The 17,887-nt window shown below is 38.1% G+C and overlaps 1 protein-coding gene across 1 annotated transcript in view; it reads right to left on the minus strand.

Annotated features, from left to right (window-relative positions):
• Positions 1 to 3,017, minus strand: part of ctnna1 (catenin (cadherin-associated protein), alpha 1) — a 75,295-nt gene extending 72,278 nt beyond the window's left edge. Inside the window, exons 1-3 of the mRNA XM_054597101.1 lie at positions 2,756 to 3,017; positions 1,032 to 1,147; positions 578 to 773 (exon numbers count right to left, since the gene is read on the minus strand). Of these exons, the coding sequence (XP_054453076.1) occupies positions 578 to 773; positions 1,032 to 1,136 (301 nt within the window). The 5' untranslated portion in view covers positions 1,137 to 1,147; positions 2,756 to 3,017. The remainder of the gene's footprint in view (positions 1 to 577; positions 774 to 1,031; positions 1,148 to 2,755) is intronic.
• Between the last annotated feature and the right edge of the window lie 14,870 nt (positions 3,018 to 17,887).

Here is a 17,887-nt window from a genome sequence, read left to right on the forward strand (position 1 = left end):
TAGTAAAGAATCTCACAATGAGCTGAAATAACACAAGTGCACATAAATTAGGTTCATTAAAATATTATGTTTCTTTCAGGGGGGACCATCTCTAATGGTCTAAATGTGAGTCTTCGATTGTAGATCTATCACTTTGTCATAGAAGAACACGATAGGAAAGAGACAAAGAAGAGGGACACTATTACGTAACAGATAAGACTAAAAAGGGTGAGGTTTTGTGACGCTCCAGTCCAAAAAAACCTACTTAGCAACCTTAACCTCTGCTCCAATAACACACATACTTCTGAGGGGAAACAAGGTTAAATTGAATCCTTGGAGAGAGCCCGGTAATGACAGTGTATTGTGGATATGAATGTTAACCATTTGCATGCCTAAATGAAATCTCTTAATAGGCCCCCCCAATACCCCATAGCGTAAAGATAACTATCAGGCTCAAAGCATATTCTTATTTTAAGGTCGTACACTGGAGCAGCGGATATGTACATAGTTTATGGTTTATTTATCATCACTCTATCTTAAGAAGCACTCTGTACAAGCTGGAAAATGCACACTGATGCAACATGCGTTTTCAATATACCTTGCTTGCGGACGTCTTCCACGGCAGCAGTAAGCTCATCCTTAAGGAACTGACTTTCCTTTGCAATCTTTTCTCCTTTATCCAGGAAGTTCTCGGTGGCATTCTCCACAGACGCCGCCAGAACATGGGCCTTCTTGGAGCGTCCTTTCTTCTTGTTGGATGGACCTTTGTTGCTGGAGTTTACCAAAGTGGTGACCTAGGTCAGGGGTGCAAAATAGTTCAACAACTGAAACAGCTGGGATTTCATGTCAGTTGCTTCTTTTCAGAAAATATAGCTGACGGGAGATCTGTTTTTATTCAATTGATATCAACTCTACTTTAGCGTCACATTTACATGATTGTATTTTATAGCATTTGTTGTAACAAGACCCTGCAGTCATTCCACATTTGAGCTATCTGGCCCTGTCCTATTATTCAAAATAAAATAAAGAAATGCACACTGTGTTTACATTACCTGCGTGACCAGGGGCTCCAGCAGCCTCTCCACTGCCAGAGTACGGATCTCCAGACTCTTTGGGTCCCATTTAAAGTTGATGTTAGCTGTGTTGATGTTTGTCATGGTGTCTGGAACTATGGACAGAACAAATTGGCAAAGTCAGACAATAAGGTTGAAACAGATGATCAGGGCTGAGTCAATTTCATTCATCAGATGCAATGATAAAAAATAAATAAAAATTAGGCTGATCCAAACATGAACATCTTCGTCTCCCAAAACACTGAATATCTATATCTATCTGAGATGATAGTCTGAAGTAGAAATGTAAAGGTCTTTCTTTGGGACAGCAATGCTCCATCCCCCACAGAATGAACGCCAAAAGTAACACTGTGGCCCAATTTCGATTTCTCTTTTCAGGCAGCGACTGCAACTCCATTGATCAGCTTTCTAATGGGGAGGGGCTGGATAATCAGCAAGCCCCGAGGGCTGAGGGGCCTCAACTGAAAGTCGGTCAGCTGTATTATGAGAAGACTGTGGTAGATAGCCACTAACCTATATAGTCAACAAAGAGGCAAAACTATTACTAACAAAAGGAGAACACCTAAATGATGACAACTTAATTGAGAATGTTAATATTGAACTGTTATGTATTGGGTGGGTGTGCTTTTAATTTAGCCTAAAAATCCAGAGCAGTGTTTGCATTTGGATGGGGCATACTTGTTATGATCTATGGTCCCTTTTCATTTTTTAATTCCAAAAAAAAGCCAGCCAGTATGGATGGCTGCAGATAACCTGGCACAGTTGTAACTCATTTCATCATGGACATAAATCTAAAGCACTTCCCTACTACTCACAAAGACTTTAAAGTACAATTACTCATCAACCACTGCCAGGTTTCTCATCTACTATAATTCAGACATGTCCATTCACACAAATCACCTCAACATATCAGTGCAGATGCAAACTAAGGTTTACTGAGACACTGCGTGTGAAACTCCGCTCACCTCCTCTGTATGGGTGTGGCAGGGCTGATATCTCAAAATCTGGTCAAATGAAACCAAAACTATGTGCCTGTCTAGATATGCTCCCAGGCCGCTTCTAAGCAGCCCACTGCTCCTCTGGGATGGGTTAAATGCAGAGATTTGTAAATTTCCCCGCTGTGTGACTAATAAAGGATTGATTATTATTATTATTAGATACCACCGGGGGTTAGGATTTGATTAAAATAACCCTTTAATCTCAAATTAACATTAAACCATTTGTAATAAGCCCAATGTGTAGTTTAAATGTGCTAAACTATAGTAATAGCACGTGAAAGTGAACAGGAATCATTAGTGGTGAGGAAACAGTGTGGGTGGAGCTCCTAACGTAAAGTGGGCGCTAATGCCGTAAAACTGTCGTTAAGCAGCTTAAATCGCACCTGTTGCGCTAACTTATTAACTTAAGCCTTAATTGTCACTTTAACTTAACTTTGTGGGTTTAAGGGTGTTGACTAAGTTCAAACAGACGTTGTCTTGGTCATGTTTTAGCGTTAGCATTTGTAGCTAATGCAGCTAAACGCGCTGTACGCTACCTGCTGCCGTACGGTGAGCCGAACACGGCACCTTGCTAATGCTAATGCTAGCCGACACAACAAACATTGACGCCTTTTTTTTTCTTTAAGTCCACTTAACACTGCGATAATACAGTCCAATGAACTACCCAACGATACACATATACGTAAGGCGACGTTGTTAACTTACTTGAGAACAATCCACGGGAGAAACTAAGTTTAAAAAGTTCAAAATGGAGGAATGGGAATGACGGAGTTCCTCGCTTCAAAACTTTTCCTCCTGCTCCTGACCGCACGCTGCGCTCCTCCTCTGAGGAAAGAACAAGTAGATACGAGAGCTGGCTGAGAGAGGGGTCTTCAGCTGCTAGTTGCCTGGAAAGTTTCGGTCAAGATTGTTTCGATGTCGCAGATTATTGCCCAACAATGGATGAGGGGGAGGAGGGGGGAGCCGGGGCGGTGACCGAGTTCCTGAACTTCCTGGCAGCGGGGCGGCCTCGGGAGGGGCTGTGGGCGTGGCCATAGCTGGATATGTCCTTATATGGACTCAGCGTCGCTTCCCACAAATGTAGTGCACGACCGGGCCACGCTGTGGGACACCAGGGTCACATATTTAATGTTTACAGGACCAGGTCAAATGTTTTGGACACACCTTCTCATTCAACTACTTTGAAGAATGTAAAATATAAAACATATTCTGGTTTGTTGAGTGTTTGTTTGTTTACCACATGATTCCATATGTGTGGAATATAGTTTGGATGTCTTCAATATTAATCTACAATGTAGAAAAAAATAACAAATAAAGAAAAACCATTGAATGAGAAGGTGTGTCCAAACTTTTGACTGCTACTGTATTACAATGTTAAATGTTAAGGCAGAGTTGTGTCGTTCTTTTGCACACTTTGAATAACCTAGTTAGTTAACACAAGATATCACTTTATCATACAATTATGTGATATCTAGAGGATACTGGGAAACATCCATCTATCTATAACACGTACAGTACCAAGTCAAAAGTTTGGACACACCTTCTCATTCAACTACTTTGAAGAATGTAAAATATAAAACATATTCTGGTTTGTTGAGCATTTGTTTGTTTACCACATAATTCCATATGTGTGGAATATACAGTACCAGTGAAAAGTTTGGACACACCTTCTCATTCAATGGTTTTTCTTTATTTTTATTTTTATTTTTTTCTACATTGTAGATTAATATTGAAGACATCCAAAGTATGAAGGAACACATATGGAATTATGTGGTAAACAAACAAATGCTCAACAAACCAGAATATGTTTTATATTTTACATTCTTCAAAGTAGTTGAATGAGAAGGTGTGTCCAAACTTTTGACTGGTGTATATTCTTAGATTTTAATATGATTAAATTAATTCATTTATTTTATTTTTTATTTGTTTTTAGCGTTTTATTATTATATTTGATTATTGTGATTGTTTTACCCTGTACAGCACCTTGATATTTCATTGTATTTTAAAGTGTGCTACATAAATAAAATCCATTTTTATTATTATTCCATAAATGTAGTGCACGACCGGGCCAAGCTGTGGGACACCAGGGTCACATATTTAATATTTAGTCTCAAGAAATGTTAAACTTTAGAAATGTTCATGAAAAATGTTTGGAGGAGCTCATTTAATCCTCAATTCTCACGGTCTCTATTATTTGAGGAAACTGGTGTTTGATCCATAGCTCATTTAAGGCAATCTACATTACATTACATTACAGTCATTTAGCAGACGCTTTTATCCAAAGCGACTTACAATAAGTGTATTCAACATAGGTATTCAAGAGAACTACTAGTCACCAGAAGTCATAAGTGCATCTCCTTTCTTAAACAAGCATCTAAAAGCATAAACCAGAGCAAAAGTACAGAAACAAACTAATACCAATACAATAAGTGCTAAGTGGAAGGCTCAGGGTAGTACTTCTTGAAGAGGTGAGTTTTACAAGTCTAAACAAGGAAACACAAAACATACCATGATGTCACCTTGTTAATGTTTTCATGGTTAGACATTTTAATTATTTTATGTGTCTTTGTCACTGTCAGTTTTCTAATACTGCCCAGCTGTACCATGTCAAAACTCACAACCCAAATTAATCAAAAAATGATCCCATTATTCCAGTCTTGGAATAATGGGATCATACATAATATGCTTTAACCCCCATTACACATAATTTGTTCTCCACAATAAAAAAAAAGGATGTAGGTTAAGGATTTAGTCCTTAAGCAATATGTATCCACTTGGGAAAATTCTAATCTTTGTTCTAAAATGAAATCTTTTCAAATCATGTGACTGTAATCTTAAATGTATTTCCCCTCCGCATAGAGTTACGTGGCTGAAATAAAAATGTATATACAATAAATATGTATAAAAAAATATATATATATAATACATATATATAAATATATATATTATATATATATTTATTAGAAGTTTAGTTATTTTCTTGTTTGTCTGTTTAGAGTCTGAGCTAACAGGACGCAAAACAGACCCATTCTGTTACCTCTGTTTCTTCCCTTTAAGTTTTATTAATACAGTTAATGGATTAGGAATGATCCCATGCCAGTCGTTAACTAAGAATATTTAATTGTTGGATTAACAAATTTAACAGAAAGCCCCAGAGAAAGACAGTGCTCCAAAGTCAGCTAATGCAGCATCAGGTGCACACACACACACACAATGAGCTGGCTGTAGCTTCGGTTTCTCATATTTTATTAATATATAACGAACATCCAACTACAGCAGCGCTGTCATTTCATATAAGACTCTTACTCAGATAGCTTACAGAAGCCACACATTTTACAACATTCAAGGTCAAGAAAAACTATACATGTTGTGATCAGTAAGCAATTGTCACTCTTAATTGTTTGTTTCAGCTGTGACTGATAACACTGAGACATCTGATAAACATAATCAAGAGAGTATTTTGGTTTGGACCTAATGAAGTGTGAAAGCCATAAATAGATTATCTAAAGAGGCCAGGTGCCACCCCTTGCCTTACTTTTAAACCTCTGACACAAACACACACACACTCACATGTCGCTTTAAACAGTGGTTGCATGCTCATAGATTTGACCTCATGATTGCATAACGTTACTGGAAAGAGTCTGACAGTTGGTTTATGCTTAGTTAAAACATATCTGAAAATATATAATAAAATATGACAAAGCAATGCAAGCAGAAAGATCATAATTCCAATTATATATGTAGAGGAAAATACAAAAAAGAAGAGGAGAAAGTCATCAGCAATTCAAAGAGATGGCCACAAAGAATATTACAAACAACAATGGTATTTTGTTCTGCGGGCAAGTACAACTAACACACTTCTATTTGTTGGCCGGAGTAGGTGTTAATTAAGAAGCTCCACCAGTGCAGCATGAATTACAGTCCTGAAAAGAATGAGCTTACAAATGCTCTCACAAAGCTCTTAATGAAGGCCTCAGAATATAATGATGTTATGGAAAGACACTGCTGAATATTTTCCTTTTTTTGTGCAATAATAATTTGCCAAGTAATTGTTTTCTCCACAGAGTTTTGACCATGCCGAAGCTGAAGGGTCATGCATTAAATAGGCACATTAAACTCCTGCGAACTGAGATGCATCAGTGAACTATCTTGTGTGCAATATTAATTTCAGTCAGACACAGGAGGACCTGCCACTTACATAATGTAGCAGAGATTTGTTTGTCCAATTAATACTCGGCAGTAAAGAGGGATTGGATGCGGTGCAGTTGTGTGCTTGAATGATGAATGTTTGTCCAAGTAACAGCTTGCTGGGCGGACAAGTTTGGATGTCCTTGAACTTCAATCTTTTTGTACCTTTTGGGCCCGACAAATGAAAAGAGCACAGCATGCTATAAATAATTCCTTCTCATTATGAGGAAGTGCACATGTTTGTCACACACTGAATGTATAATTGAGCACATGCAAATCTGTTGCATGTGGCACTATGGTGCATAACAAAAGGAGAAGAGATGATTAAATAAATAAATGTTATTTTAATTGTTTGTAATCATAATTTAATCTTCTAAAATATAAAAATAATATGTTTTATGGTATGGTATGTTTTACATATCTATTCAGGAAACACAATGTCTTAACAAATGGCAATGCTCTATGCTCTTAAGAGAATCACTCGTGATCGCAGGCACAGGTAAGCTCCTTTAATATTCGTGATATGTATTGTTTTGCAGACATGAGCGTTACTGTACATTATGGCTTCCTGTCAGTGCAGTTACTCATACTTTTGACACTGACTGAATTGGAAGCTCCTTCACTGAAGGAAGATTTTGTTCCCTGACATAACGGCTTTACAGCGACTTTCAGTCTGCCCACATTCACCTGACTCATCCTGACAGCTGTCCATGGAGCTGTATGATGTCATCTCCAGGCTCTCCCGTCCCGAGTGAGACCTATACCAACATGATTAGAAATGAGTGTGGCGGCAATGTAGGCGTCACTCTCCCACGGCAATACCCAGGGGTTGGACGGGAAAGTCAACAGGTTAGTCACACCAATGAACATTCTTGATAGCAGTCGTTGACTGTGACTTTCTTGCAGCGGTGAAAAGAAACATACATTATCGCAGTGATTTAACAAAAAGTCCAAGGGGAGGACATTTTGGACATATTTACAGTTGGATGTTGGGACAGTGATTTCATTGTTTCAGAAGGCAGCGTTGCCATCTGATTGGACCGTTGAGAAGGTCGCAGCTCTCATGACTCAACTGCGTATGACATCCTGACTGCTGCCAACACATTGTCGGAAGTCTGAGCTTCACCTGCTGGTTCAGACGGTGGTGTCAGACTGTTGCCTTCTGTTCTGGGGAAGTACCTCTCCTTGGCTTTAGAAGCAGCAGGAAGTAACTGAATGACAAGCTACTCTACCTGTTGTGGGACCACTGAGTAACCTTTTATAGTGAATCATTACCCTCGGATAGTCTGTTTTTACCTATAAAACTTAGATCTGCAAGTGCCTATCTCAAGCTGTATTTATTCTGAAAGGGGGCTTCAAAGTCAAACAAGTGTTTGTTGCAGAGCTCCAGATCCTCCTGAAGAGGTGATGTTGACTTTTCTAGGACACCGTGTTGCTGACAATATGTGCGTGCGGATTGCTTTTTTTTCTGCTCTCCCTGACATTGTTTGTGGATCTAATTACCTCTGTTTCTGGATGTGTTTCACAGACAGGGAGACAATAAAATGTTTGTAATCATGTTTTAGTGATCAATGAATACTGACTGAAATACAATCACCAGCAGACCAGCAATGGAAAATCACTCATCACTCACAGTGCACGCACTATTCCAGAAACCTTGTTTTATTACAAAGTACTCCAGGGAGCTACTGCCCTAATTCCTTGCTATTCAAATGGGATTCAAGTTAAAGGGAGATTAATAATGTGGAGGAAGCCACAAAATGAAAGATAATGCTTTTCAAAGCTGTGATAAGTTACAGGTTCAGTCACCATCTAAAGCTTTTTAAACCAGATGCTTCAGATATATAGTGTTCAGTGTACACATGTATTGTTGTAAGCACTAAAAATGCACAAGGTCACAATATAACTCGAACTGAAGAGCTGAGGACAGCGTATAAAATCAGACGATACTTTACAGTTTGGATTTCATTTATTATAAGGACCTCTGAGAAAATCTGTCTGTCACAGGCTTTAAAAATAACATTTAATCTGTGACTTTTGTTGGCAAAGTCATTTTTTTGAATGTGTCTGTATACGTAGATAGCAAAATGTATCAGTTTAACTATTACTTGTCAATTGAATTAAATAATAAACATACATCATAATATGTCATCAGACTACCTTATACCCAGGACTTATCTAAAGTGGAAATACAGGTTTGGAAATGGATAAAATAGAATGCAAAGAAGGATTTTGGCTGATGGAAAGTGAAACTTCTCTGAGGTTTTCAAATGATGCCTATACAAGTAACTCTGTACATTAGCTTTCTAAACTCTCCAAAGCAGCCTAAAGAAAAAATACATAGTTTTTGGAGTTTTCAATTTGTAAACAAAAAACGTCAGTGTGTTGTTGCTGGTAACTTTGCAAAAATAGCTGACACCTGTAAGAAATAAAACAATATCAATCTCAAGGCTGGCAACAAGTCTGTGCTCATCACGACTCACACACTATTGAAGCCACAATAACATTTCATAGCAAATATGGAGTTGGTAGTTGTTTTTTAACACTAACTTACAGGATATTTCTGCTTGAGTTTATTATTTTTATAATTTGTGTGACATCGTCAGTATTTTGAGCGTCAAAATCTCGTTCAGTCAGTTCTTGAATATATTCTATCCACTGAAAATAGGCTCGAGTCAGAGTAAAAGGAAAACAGTGGGTGGCACATTGTGCTGCTTGTGCTTCCTAGGAAACAATAAAAAAATGTAGTCAGCTGATATCCAGGGGAATTTTATAACACGGTTAGGTAGTCTTTCCCCAGATAAACAGTAGGAATGACCAAGGCAGTCTTGTGGCAAATTGAAATTTGAACCCAGCATGTGATAGACACGACTTCCAAGTAGAGGAAATTACCTCTCAATATTAATGATGCAGAGCGCCATGACATCATCAGGACCTGTTTGGGGCCATGTGATCCATAGGCAATGAATACATGTGACTATAGAGAACGCCAGCTCATCCATGGCCCCATATTTACTTTAATAAAAATGTATCAAAGCAACTACCAAGCTCTAACATTGGGTCACTCTTTATTGAATGCAGCAGCAGAAGTGTAGTAATCTAATGAGAACATCCTCCCACTCTCCCTGCAGCTGATGATGTCTTTTTGAAATGCAGCATTTTTTTTTTTTTTTTTCTCTCTCTCTCTCTCTCTCAGGCAGAACTGATACCCACAAACATTTGCTTGTTTACTGGCCTGCTTTGAAACTACCTCACACAATGTACTGTAGAATCAAATCATCTCTGAACATAACAAATGCAATCAACTTCGCATGACCACGTACCAAAAAAGGGGGGGAAAGTAACTTTGCTCATTTTTTTGATACAGTGCAAGACATGGGTCATTGAAAGCAAAAAAAACAAAACTGCGGCGAGGGAAAGTGATGCTCCATCGGTCTGACATTGATTCTGTCCAATGAAAGGACTCCTGGTGTGGAAGGTATCAGTATCATTGTTTATTTGTGGCTTTCACATGGCGTGCTGCTGTGATTCAAATGCTTAATGAGGTGCAGAAGTTTTTAGCAGCACCTGATAGCAGCAAAAGACACCCCCCCACCCCTACTTCAAGGCTTAAAATTCTAGAAGCTTTTTTTGCAAAAGATAGCTGTGTATTGAAAAATGAATACAAAATTAAGAAAAAGCTGAGCCACTCATATGCAGAAATCTATGCCTACCATTTCCCAATACCAACATGTCATACAGCGTTTCTTTATTCCTCTTAGAGTGCTTACAAACCTGAAGGGAATTCAGAGACGATGTTGATCGTCAAAGTGCGATGCGTAATTACCCATAAATTATCCAGAGTGACATTCCTTACTCTCTCTCTGTAAATGCAATATACCTGCAAGAAGCGGCAGCAGAGGCAAACTCAGCAGGCCTGTGCTGCAGTTTGCTAACAAACCAGCACTGCTTACTTGGATGTGTGTGGTTGCTGTGAAGCTGCTTGCTGATGGCTCTGAGGAGTGAGATGCAATGTTGAAATACTGCTGGACCAGACAGCAATAAACGCCCAGTCGTTGTCCGGGTCCACCACAGTAAACAATCGGCGGGTATGTGTCAGCTGGATGTCTAATCAATCATGGGGATGTGTCCACTTTAATGCACTGTCACGGGAGGTTTATGGATTCCTATTTTGACACGTCAATGTTGCCAATAACAGGGAATCCAATGCTACTGTTATCAAAATTTCACGATATTTCATAAGAGGTGGTAAATCCTCCTGTAGCAAAATAAATCGATGGACACATTTCTTAAACTGGATATTTTTAATTCATTGATTTCTGTATCCAACCATTAAAATCAATAGTTTTTGTTTTAAAAGTTTGTTACTTTTTATCCCTATTGTACACATTACAAGTCCTGCACCTAACAATTATTTTCATTATTTATTAACCTACTTTTTATTATTTTTTGATTGGTCTATGCTGAAAAAAGCAAAAGATGCCCATCACAGGTTCCCAGAGCCTATGAGGAAGTCTTAACCTCCATCCTACCAACATATTTAACATACAAGGACTACTGGCTGGAGTCCCTGGGTACCCCAAGAATAAACTTCTGTAAGAAACAACCATCATGTGAATGTTTGCAAAACATTATACATTATTCTAAAAAAACAGATCATTATTCATTATTATTTTAGGAAAGTTTATTTTTATTTTCTTTAAAGAAAATAGACAGAAAACATGAGGAAATCTGTGTACCCCTACAGTTTGTGATACTTTAAATAAGTAACATTGTATCTATTATATTTAATCTATTAAATCTGCACAGGCTGCAATTTGATGCTTTTTACTGGGGTCACCCAGGACCCCAATACATTAGTAAATTTAAAAAGCATAAACAAACAGCAACAGAAAAAAATGATATGAAGTTATTAGGAACAAAGTGACTGATAAAGTCATGATCACCTATGAGAATTGTCAATAGGTATACCTCTGGGGTCTGAAGGTTAAAATGTGTTGTTTTGACCAACCAATGGTACAAACCACAAAGTAATTAAATTTAACAATCAGTGAAGACAAAAAAACTCAATATTCACATTTGAGAAGCTGGAAGCAGTGATTATTTTGCCATCTTCGCCAACCCCTCATTATTAATCCATTATCAAAGATGTAGAAACATTTATTGATTCAGCTCTAGAGCATACTGCACACAGTACACAGCTATTGAGCTACAATAGGTTCAGTAATTTCCTGAGACACTTGAAAGCAGATAAAATCTATATTTTTAGTGATAACCTAGTGAAAACAATGTTACTTACTTGATTGACCAGAAACAAGACTCCAACTTGATGCTAAAGCTACTGTTTGTTGGAAAGTATACCAAATCAACTTAAAAGATGATGATGTGTCAGTGTTCATAACTAGTCATTAGATATTTCATTAATGGTATTAGATGAAGAGGAAGATAAACACAATAAATAGTTTTACAAACAGGCACTTCTCAACTGTTCAAAACCGGTATCTTACTACCTATAAGACCATATTTGTTATATTATATAAAACACAATATTCAGATCGTGTAAGAAATGAAAATCATTATAGTCATGTCTCACCTCTAATATTGTACTCAATTTGAAAATTTGAACACAACTCAGATATCCGACATAGCATGGTCCAAACACTGATAAACTGTAATCATTTATCCAATAATTAGGGGTGTTGCAAAATGACATTTAATTTTCTGACCTTTCATTGAGAAGTCTTTTAATTACACTTGGATGCGTACAAACAACATAAACTGAACGACAGGGTTTAATGTCCGGAAAATAAGTGATCACACCCTGTCAGTTCACATCTTGTGTGACAGAGCTGACACCCAGTGTGTAGCCGCACATCCACAGTAAAGTACATGGCAGCGAAAACTAATCCCAGGGTTAAACTACAGTTGACTGTAGCACCGACATGTCTTTGAAGACAGACAAAGACCAGACAAAGTGATAATAAAAGACACTGTCACATTGCAATTTCAACTTGGAAAGAACTATTGTTACTCCATTTAACATGCCAAGGTTATCTTGTGACAGGAGACAAGCTTGAAAAAAGATACGACCAGTCTGTGATAATACAACGCAAATTATTCAATAATGTGTCTTCTCTTAAGTATAATGAAGCCATTAACTATGAAGCATGAAAAGAGGAGGAAAACAAGTGCAATGAGAAGAATGACCCGGCTGTTACAGGGTGAGAGAGCTGAGGTTTGGCGGGACTGAATAAAAGGAAAGCGCAAAGTAAGGGATGGTCCTACTTAAAGGGGTTGTGATGCTGAGAAACTAACAAGAGTTTTTCTAATCATCACACCAAAAAAACGTTGCGTTTTCAGTGTTGCCAACTCTTTTCCAATGAAAGTAGCTAGCAGCACTAGCTCCAAAAAACCCTGAATCCCATGAAGCCTGATGGGCTTATTACAGTCCTGTGACAACCAGAAACACTTTTTTTTTTTTTTATTGTCAGAGTATTGGATTCATTAATTGCTGTTGGGATGTAATGATAATTTCAACAAATACAACAACATATATTTTTTTAAAGATTACCCTCGCTAGCTATAAGAGGAGGCTGTGATCAAAGTGCAGGAATATGTAAGGAATCTGCAGCTGGCCTGGGTGTTGCGGTATCAGCTCTGCGTTGCGTGTACTGTATGTCAAAGAGCTTTGGTTGGCCCCTTTTTTTCACATGCAGGACCACAGACATGCACCTTTGACTCATTTCTTGCCGATTGCTCAGCTTCATTTTACTGATTGTAGTAAATGTTTCATACACTATTGCAGAGGGTATGCCCACAAGGAGGGCTTCCTTATGAAAAATGTATCCCAACAGATGTCTAGGTCTGCCTCCACTGCCACGTAACGCTCATCTAAGCCAACAGGGAATTGATTAGAAAGCTGTCTATGCACACTGTGAGGACAAATACTTCAAAAGCTGCCTTGCATCAAGTTGCATTTGAAGAACAAATTAAAAAATCATTAATATCAAAGTTATTGAACCATTAAGTTGCAAAGTCACATGGCTCTTTACATGCCATTTCAAATATTTCTTCTAAACCTGAAGACATCATTTTTTTCTGGTATTAACATTCATCAAATTATGTGTAATATGAACGGTGTTTCTCATGGTGCCAAAATCACAGAGAATTAATGTCCAGGTCTTCAGCTCTAAACATTTTTGAATAGTTTTTGCTTATTGTTTTGGTTTTATGGGCCACACATTTACTCTAAAGTTGAGTAGGAGCCACCCTCATTAAATAAAGAGTAAGATAAGCAACTAGCTGGTGAAGAAAATTTAACAGCTAGCAGCTTAAAACCCAAATATTTTTTTTCAGGAGTTGAGCCCAAAACAGAGCTAAAAGGAGAGTAACTAAAATGAGAGACTTAAATGCATCAGTAATCTCTAAAATCTCCAAAATACTTCTAATAAAGTTATTTTCTGAGTATGTGATCTAATATCACGTTATCATATCATCCACACTGGTGTAAATCCAGTCAGCATTTATGCAGTTTAAAAGCATTCCTGGCATTGTAGTATGAGTCACTTCAATGTCAAGTAGGTTGCGGAATATGACATTCCATGTGGAGAATGTGTACGAATACAGACATTTCCTCATTCATTCTTATAAGAAAGATGACCAGCTTCAATGACAACGCATGTATAGTGTGTGGGTGTGTGTGGGTGTCTTCTGAGCTGGTAGATTGAGTCAACACATTTTTCATAATAAGTGCCCTTCACTCGTCAGCAGATGCCATTCTATACAGAAAGATGAGCCACTTCCTAATCTCTTAATGAAAAAAAGTTGGACAGTTAATACGCTTGACAGATTCCAGAGTTATTTAATGATTTCAGCACTTTTGTCCTTCCTTACTTCTAAACTTTTAAACTTAACATAAAAAAATAATCTTGTTCTTCACACCCTATGTACCTTATTAATACATATGACAGAGAATTGGCGTTTTAGTTGTACTGCTACGTTATTCAGCAATTATGGCACACAAAAGATGGACACTTTAGGATGACCTTATCATAAAAAAATGTAAAAACATAGCATCAACTCCTAGGAAAGTTTCCATGGCATTCTTTACAAATATTTTTACCTTCTCAAGGAGAATATACAATTGGTTGGGTGTATGCATATGTGTGTATGTGACTGAGTGAGTGAACCTCTGTGTCTGTCCACATATAATCTTGCATTCTACTGCAGCAAACAGCACAATATTTACAGAGCCAGTTATGGCTCTGTTCTCAAGAACATCTCGTGGTTGTGCTGTCGCTGTCTCACACTCTCTCAAACACCTCTTATCGCCTGTTTTATGCTGTCATTGACTGCCTACTTACTCCGTAGTCACAACTCTTAGCCGTCCCCCAGGCGGTAGGGGCTGTGAGTGGTAACACTGATGAGAGCATCTATGACCCCTGGCAGCTTCTGTGCTCTGCCCCAGAGACACGGTGGGGCAGAAACAGTTTGCCCATTATTATGGTTTGGACGATGTGTTTGGCTAAAGGCTAACAGCTAACAGAACTACCAGTACACACACTGCTGTACCTCACCGCTGTTGGTAAGCGGCAAGACAGCTTGGTGAGTTTACCTCTGTTTTGGCACAATTGTATAAAGTGTATCCTTTGTGTGCCACATGAAGGTGAAAAACACATCTTGTGGTTGTATTGATTCAATCACACAAAACAGCAACTGAGTGCACCTTTCTAGTTCAATCTTTGATCCCTAAAACCACAGAGCAACTGTGAACTGTAGGGCAAATTCTGTAACAGTAAGGGAAGGTATCCATACTATGAAAACTGTCCATTTGGGTGATGCTATTAATTGAAAAGGCTAACGAGCATATGGGCATGCCCACATGGTTGTAGTGTTGAGCAGCAGAAATATTAAAATGTTTTTTTAATAAGAAGGCAGTTAAGGAGGTTTTACGTATAAAAAAGTATGACCATAAATCACAATTATATGATTTATAAATTCGGCTTTCAATTTTTTAGTCTGCTATGCAGATGACTCTCAACTTTATCTAAGCATTGAACAGAATAGTTTATTTGCAACTAATCTTAGAGATGCACTGAATTCAAACTAAATTTGTCATGTCAAAACAGCAATTTTGCTTCCTTATTTTGACAATAGCAAGATTTCCCTTATAGCCTCACAGTTGTTAGCACTGGCATCTCACGGTCTAAGAAGGTCTAAGGGCGGTTTTAATTCGCAAACTGATCCTTTTTGTCACAGTCGGCATATTCTCCCAATATCTGTGTTCCTCAAGATGCTTTGTTTCCTTCCCCAATTCCAAAGACATTCAGGTTAGCGTGATAGGACACTGACTACTATTCCAGGGGTCTTATGTCCAATCTGTGTTGGGAGGTGACATTTAGGTGCAGCTAGCATACTATTAACATCATTCTGTTCATCAGATCTTGTTGGATCATATATACTGCCACGCAGGGTCATTTCTATCAATCAATGCCACCAGGTAGCCTTAACAACACTCCCTTGCATCAGAATGTCCTGTCAGTTGAGATTGGGGAGTCAAATTTTGTAGATCTACTTAAAGCCCGACTGAAAATAGTATTTATTTTCCCTCTAAAATAAATCCTACCCTCTGTTTTACACAGTTACTGCAATTGACTCAGTACCTCATAGTTAGTGTTAGGTCAGGCTCCTGCTGATTGAAATTGATTTTGCCTTTTCTGTTATCCAGTTCTGTGTGCTTCTGTTGATTACAATTTATACATATTTTTGTGGGACTGAGTGTCGCACATAAGGCTAAAGGCGCCTTCTCTCTGTGTGCGTCTACAAACTCATCATGTATTAATTATGTTGCAGTACTATTAAGTTGGCCAGTGCTGTTGGAAACGAGGCATGATTAAAAATACATGTTGTAATGATTGAGTAAATGGAGGTAATAAGGTTTCAGGCTTGTATTAAACCTCTGAACATTATATACTGTATATGATATTCTACCTAAAGATAGGGTTGCTATTTGGAGTACTGAATCTGTGCCGTGTCTAAGAACCGTAAACAGAGATTGTTATCTTTATAGTTTAGCATTTCTGATTATTCTTGTGCATCTGACACTTTGAACCTGTGTTGCAAAAACTACACCAAATCCATCATAACTATAAATCAGAATCAGAGGGAGCTGAACAAATGTCTTTGACACAGTTTTTCCCATTGATAGGCCCACAGTATGTTCTTCGTATGACCTTCCTCACTACACTGCACTGAAATGCATAAGTTGTCAATAGCAGAGTGGTCAGGAATTTTGAGTAGCAGAGTTCAAATACAGATACGGTTGCCAGAGGTATGAGTGGGAGAAAGCCTTGCCAGCATTGTCAGTGCTTGTTAGCTAATGGTGTTACAATTTCTGCTAATGGATTGCAATAATCTGTTGTATGTGAAAGAGGATAGATATAGCATGAGGTGATAAGTACGTGATAGGCATTTTCTATTGATATAAAAGGAACGATGTATTTTTAAAAAAATGATATCCATCATGTTATGCAAGTTTTCTATACATGTGGAAATATATTACTGGGTTTTTAGACAGCAGTCAATGACGTGTTGTGAAATCTGCCTGGCATGAATGTGTCAATTTAAACCCAGAAAATACTGCTTCTCTGGTGTGTGAGTGTGTGTGGCTGGTGTATGCTAAAGAAAGGAGGAGTTCTCGGCATGCATTACTTAAAGCTGTTTTTCTGTCTCCACCAGCGCATCTGATGAAACTGCAGTTATATTATACCTAATCATATTGTACCTGTAGCGATGGTGTGAATTTCATTATCCAATCTGAAAATAACTATTGAGTGTTGAAACTTTTCACAGCTGAAAATGAAATTCCACCCCAGCGCATACAAGATATAGCAACGTGTCAGATCGAATATTACCAAAAAGAAATAAATTATGTTAACTGACACATCACCTGCTCCCAGTGTAGTACCGATGCTGTCTGCCTCCCAACACTGTCAAACCTGCAGCAGAAAAACTGTTGGAGCAAATCTGTCATCAAAAAATGATTTTGGTGGCGAAGCATCCATCATGTTTCAACGCAGGGCTATTGTGGTGCAATCATGAATGTGTTTACTGTGGTCCATTTACAGTGGCAGTAAGTTAATTTCAATTGTATATCATGTGCTCTACCTGGAGGTTGTCAATGCATAGGCAGTGGGCTGTGTTCATTCGTAAGGAGCAGAGGACATCATGGCTGGTCTCAGCCGTGCCATTTACAGTAATGTGCCGGTTTATTGTATATAAATGACTGGTCTTAGGTATGGAAAGCCATTTGGACACAAAGACACAAAGAGCACAGGTAAAAAAAAAAAAATCAAAAGCAATCACACAAATAACTAACACAGAGAGTTTTTTGCTCCTTTTTATTTTCTTTTTCCCCTCACAAACAACTCAAGCATTTGATTGTCATGTTCTGGCCTAACAAAGTTTAGATTGGGATTTATTTTAATTTCCATTATCTGCCTCATGTAAATTATTTGATGATTATGGTGGATGGGGAGGCACTGAGTCAATCAGTTTTTCAAATGGAAACTGGATGGAGCAAATACAAATTGAATATGGAGAATCTGCCTTGAGGGACACAGCAGATAGATAGACGCCTGGTCAAGTTTT

The sequence above is a fragment of the Anoplopoma fimbria genome, chromosome 4, assembly GCF_027596085.1.
Source record: "Anoplopoma fimbria isolate UVic2021 breed Golden Eagle Sablefish chromosome 4, Afim_UVic_2022, whole genome shotgun sequence".
NCBI lineage: Eukaryota > Metazoa > Chordata > Actinopteri > Perciformes > Anoplopomatidae > Anoplopoma > Anoplopoma fimbria.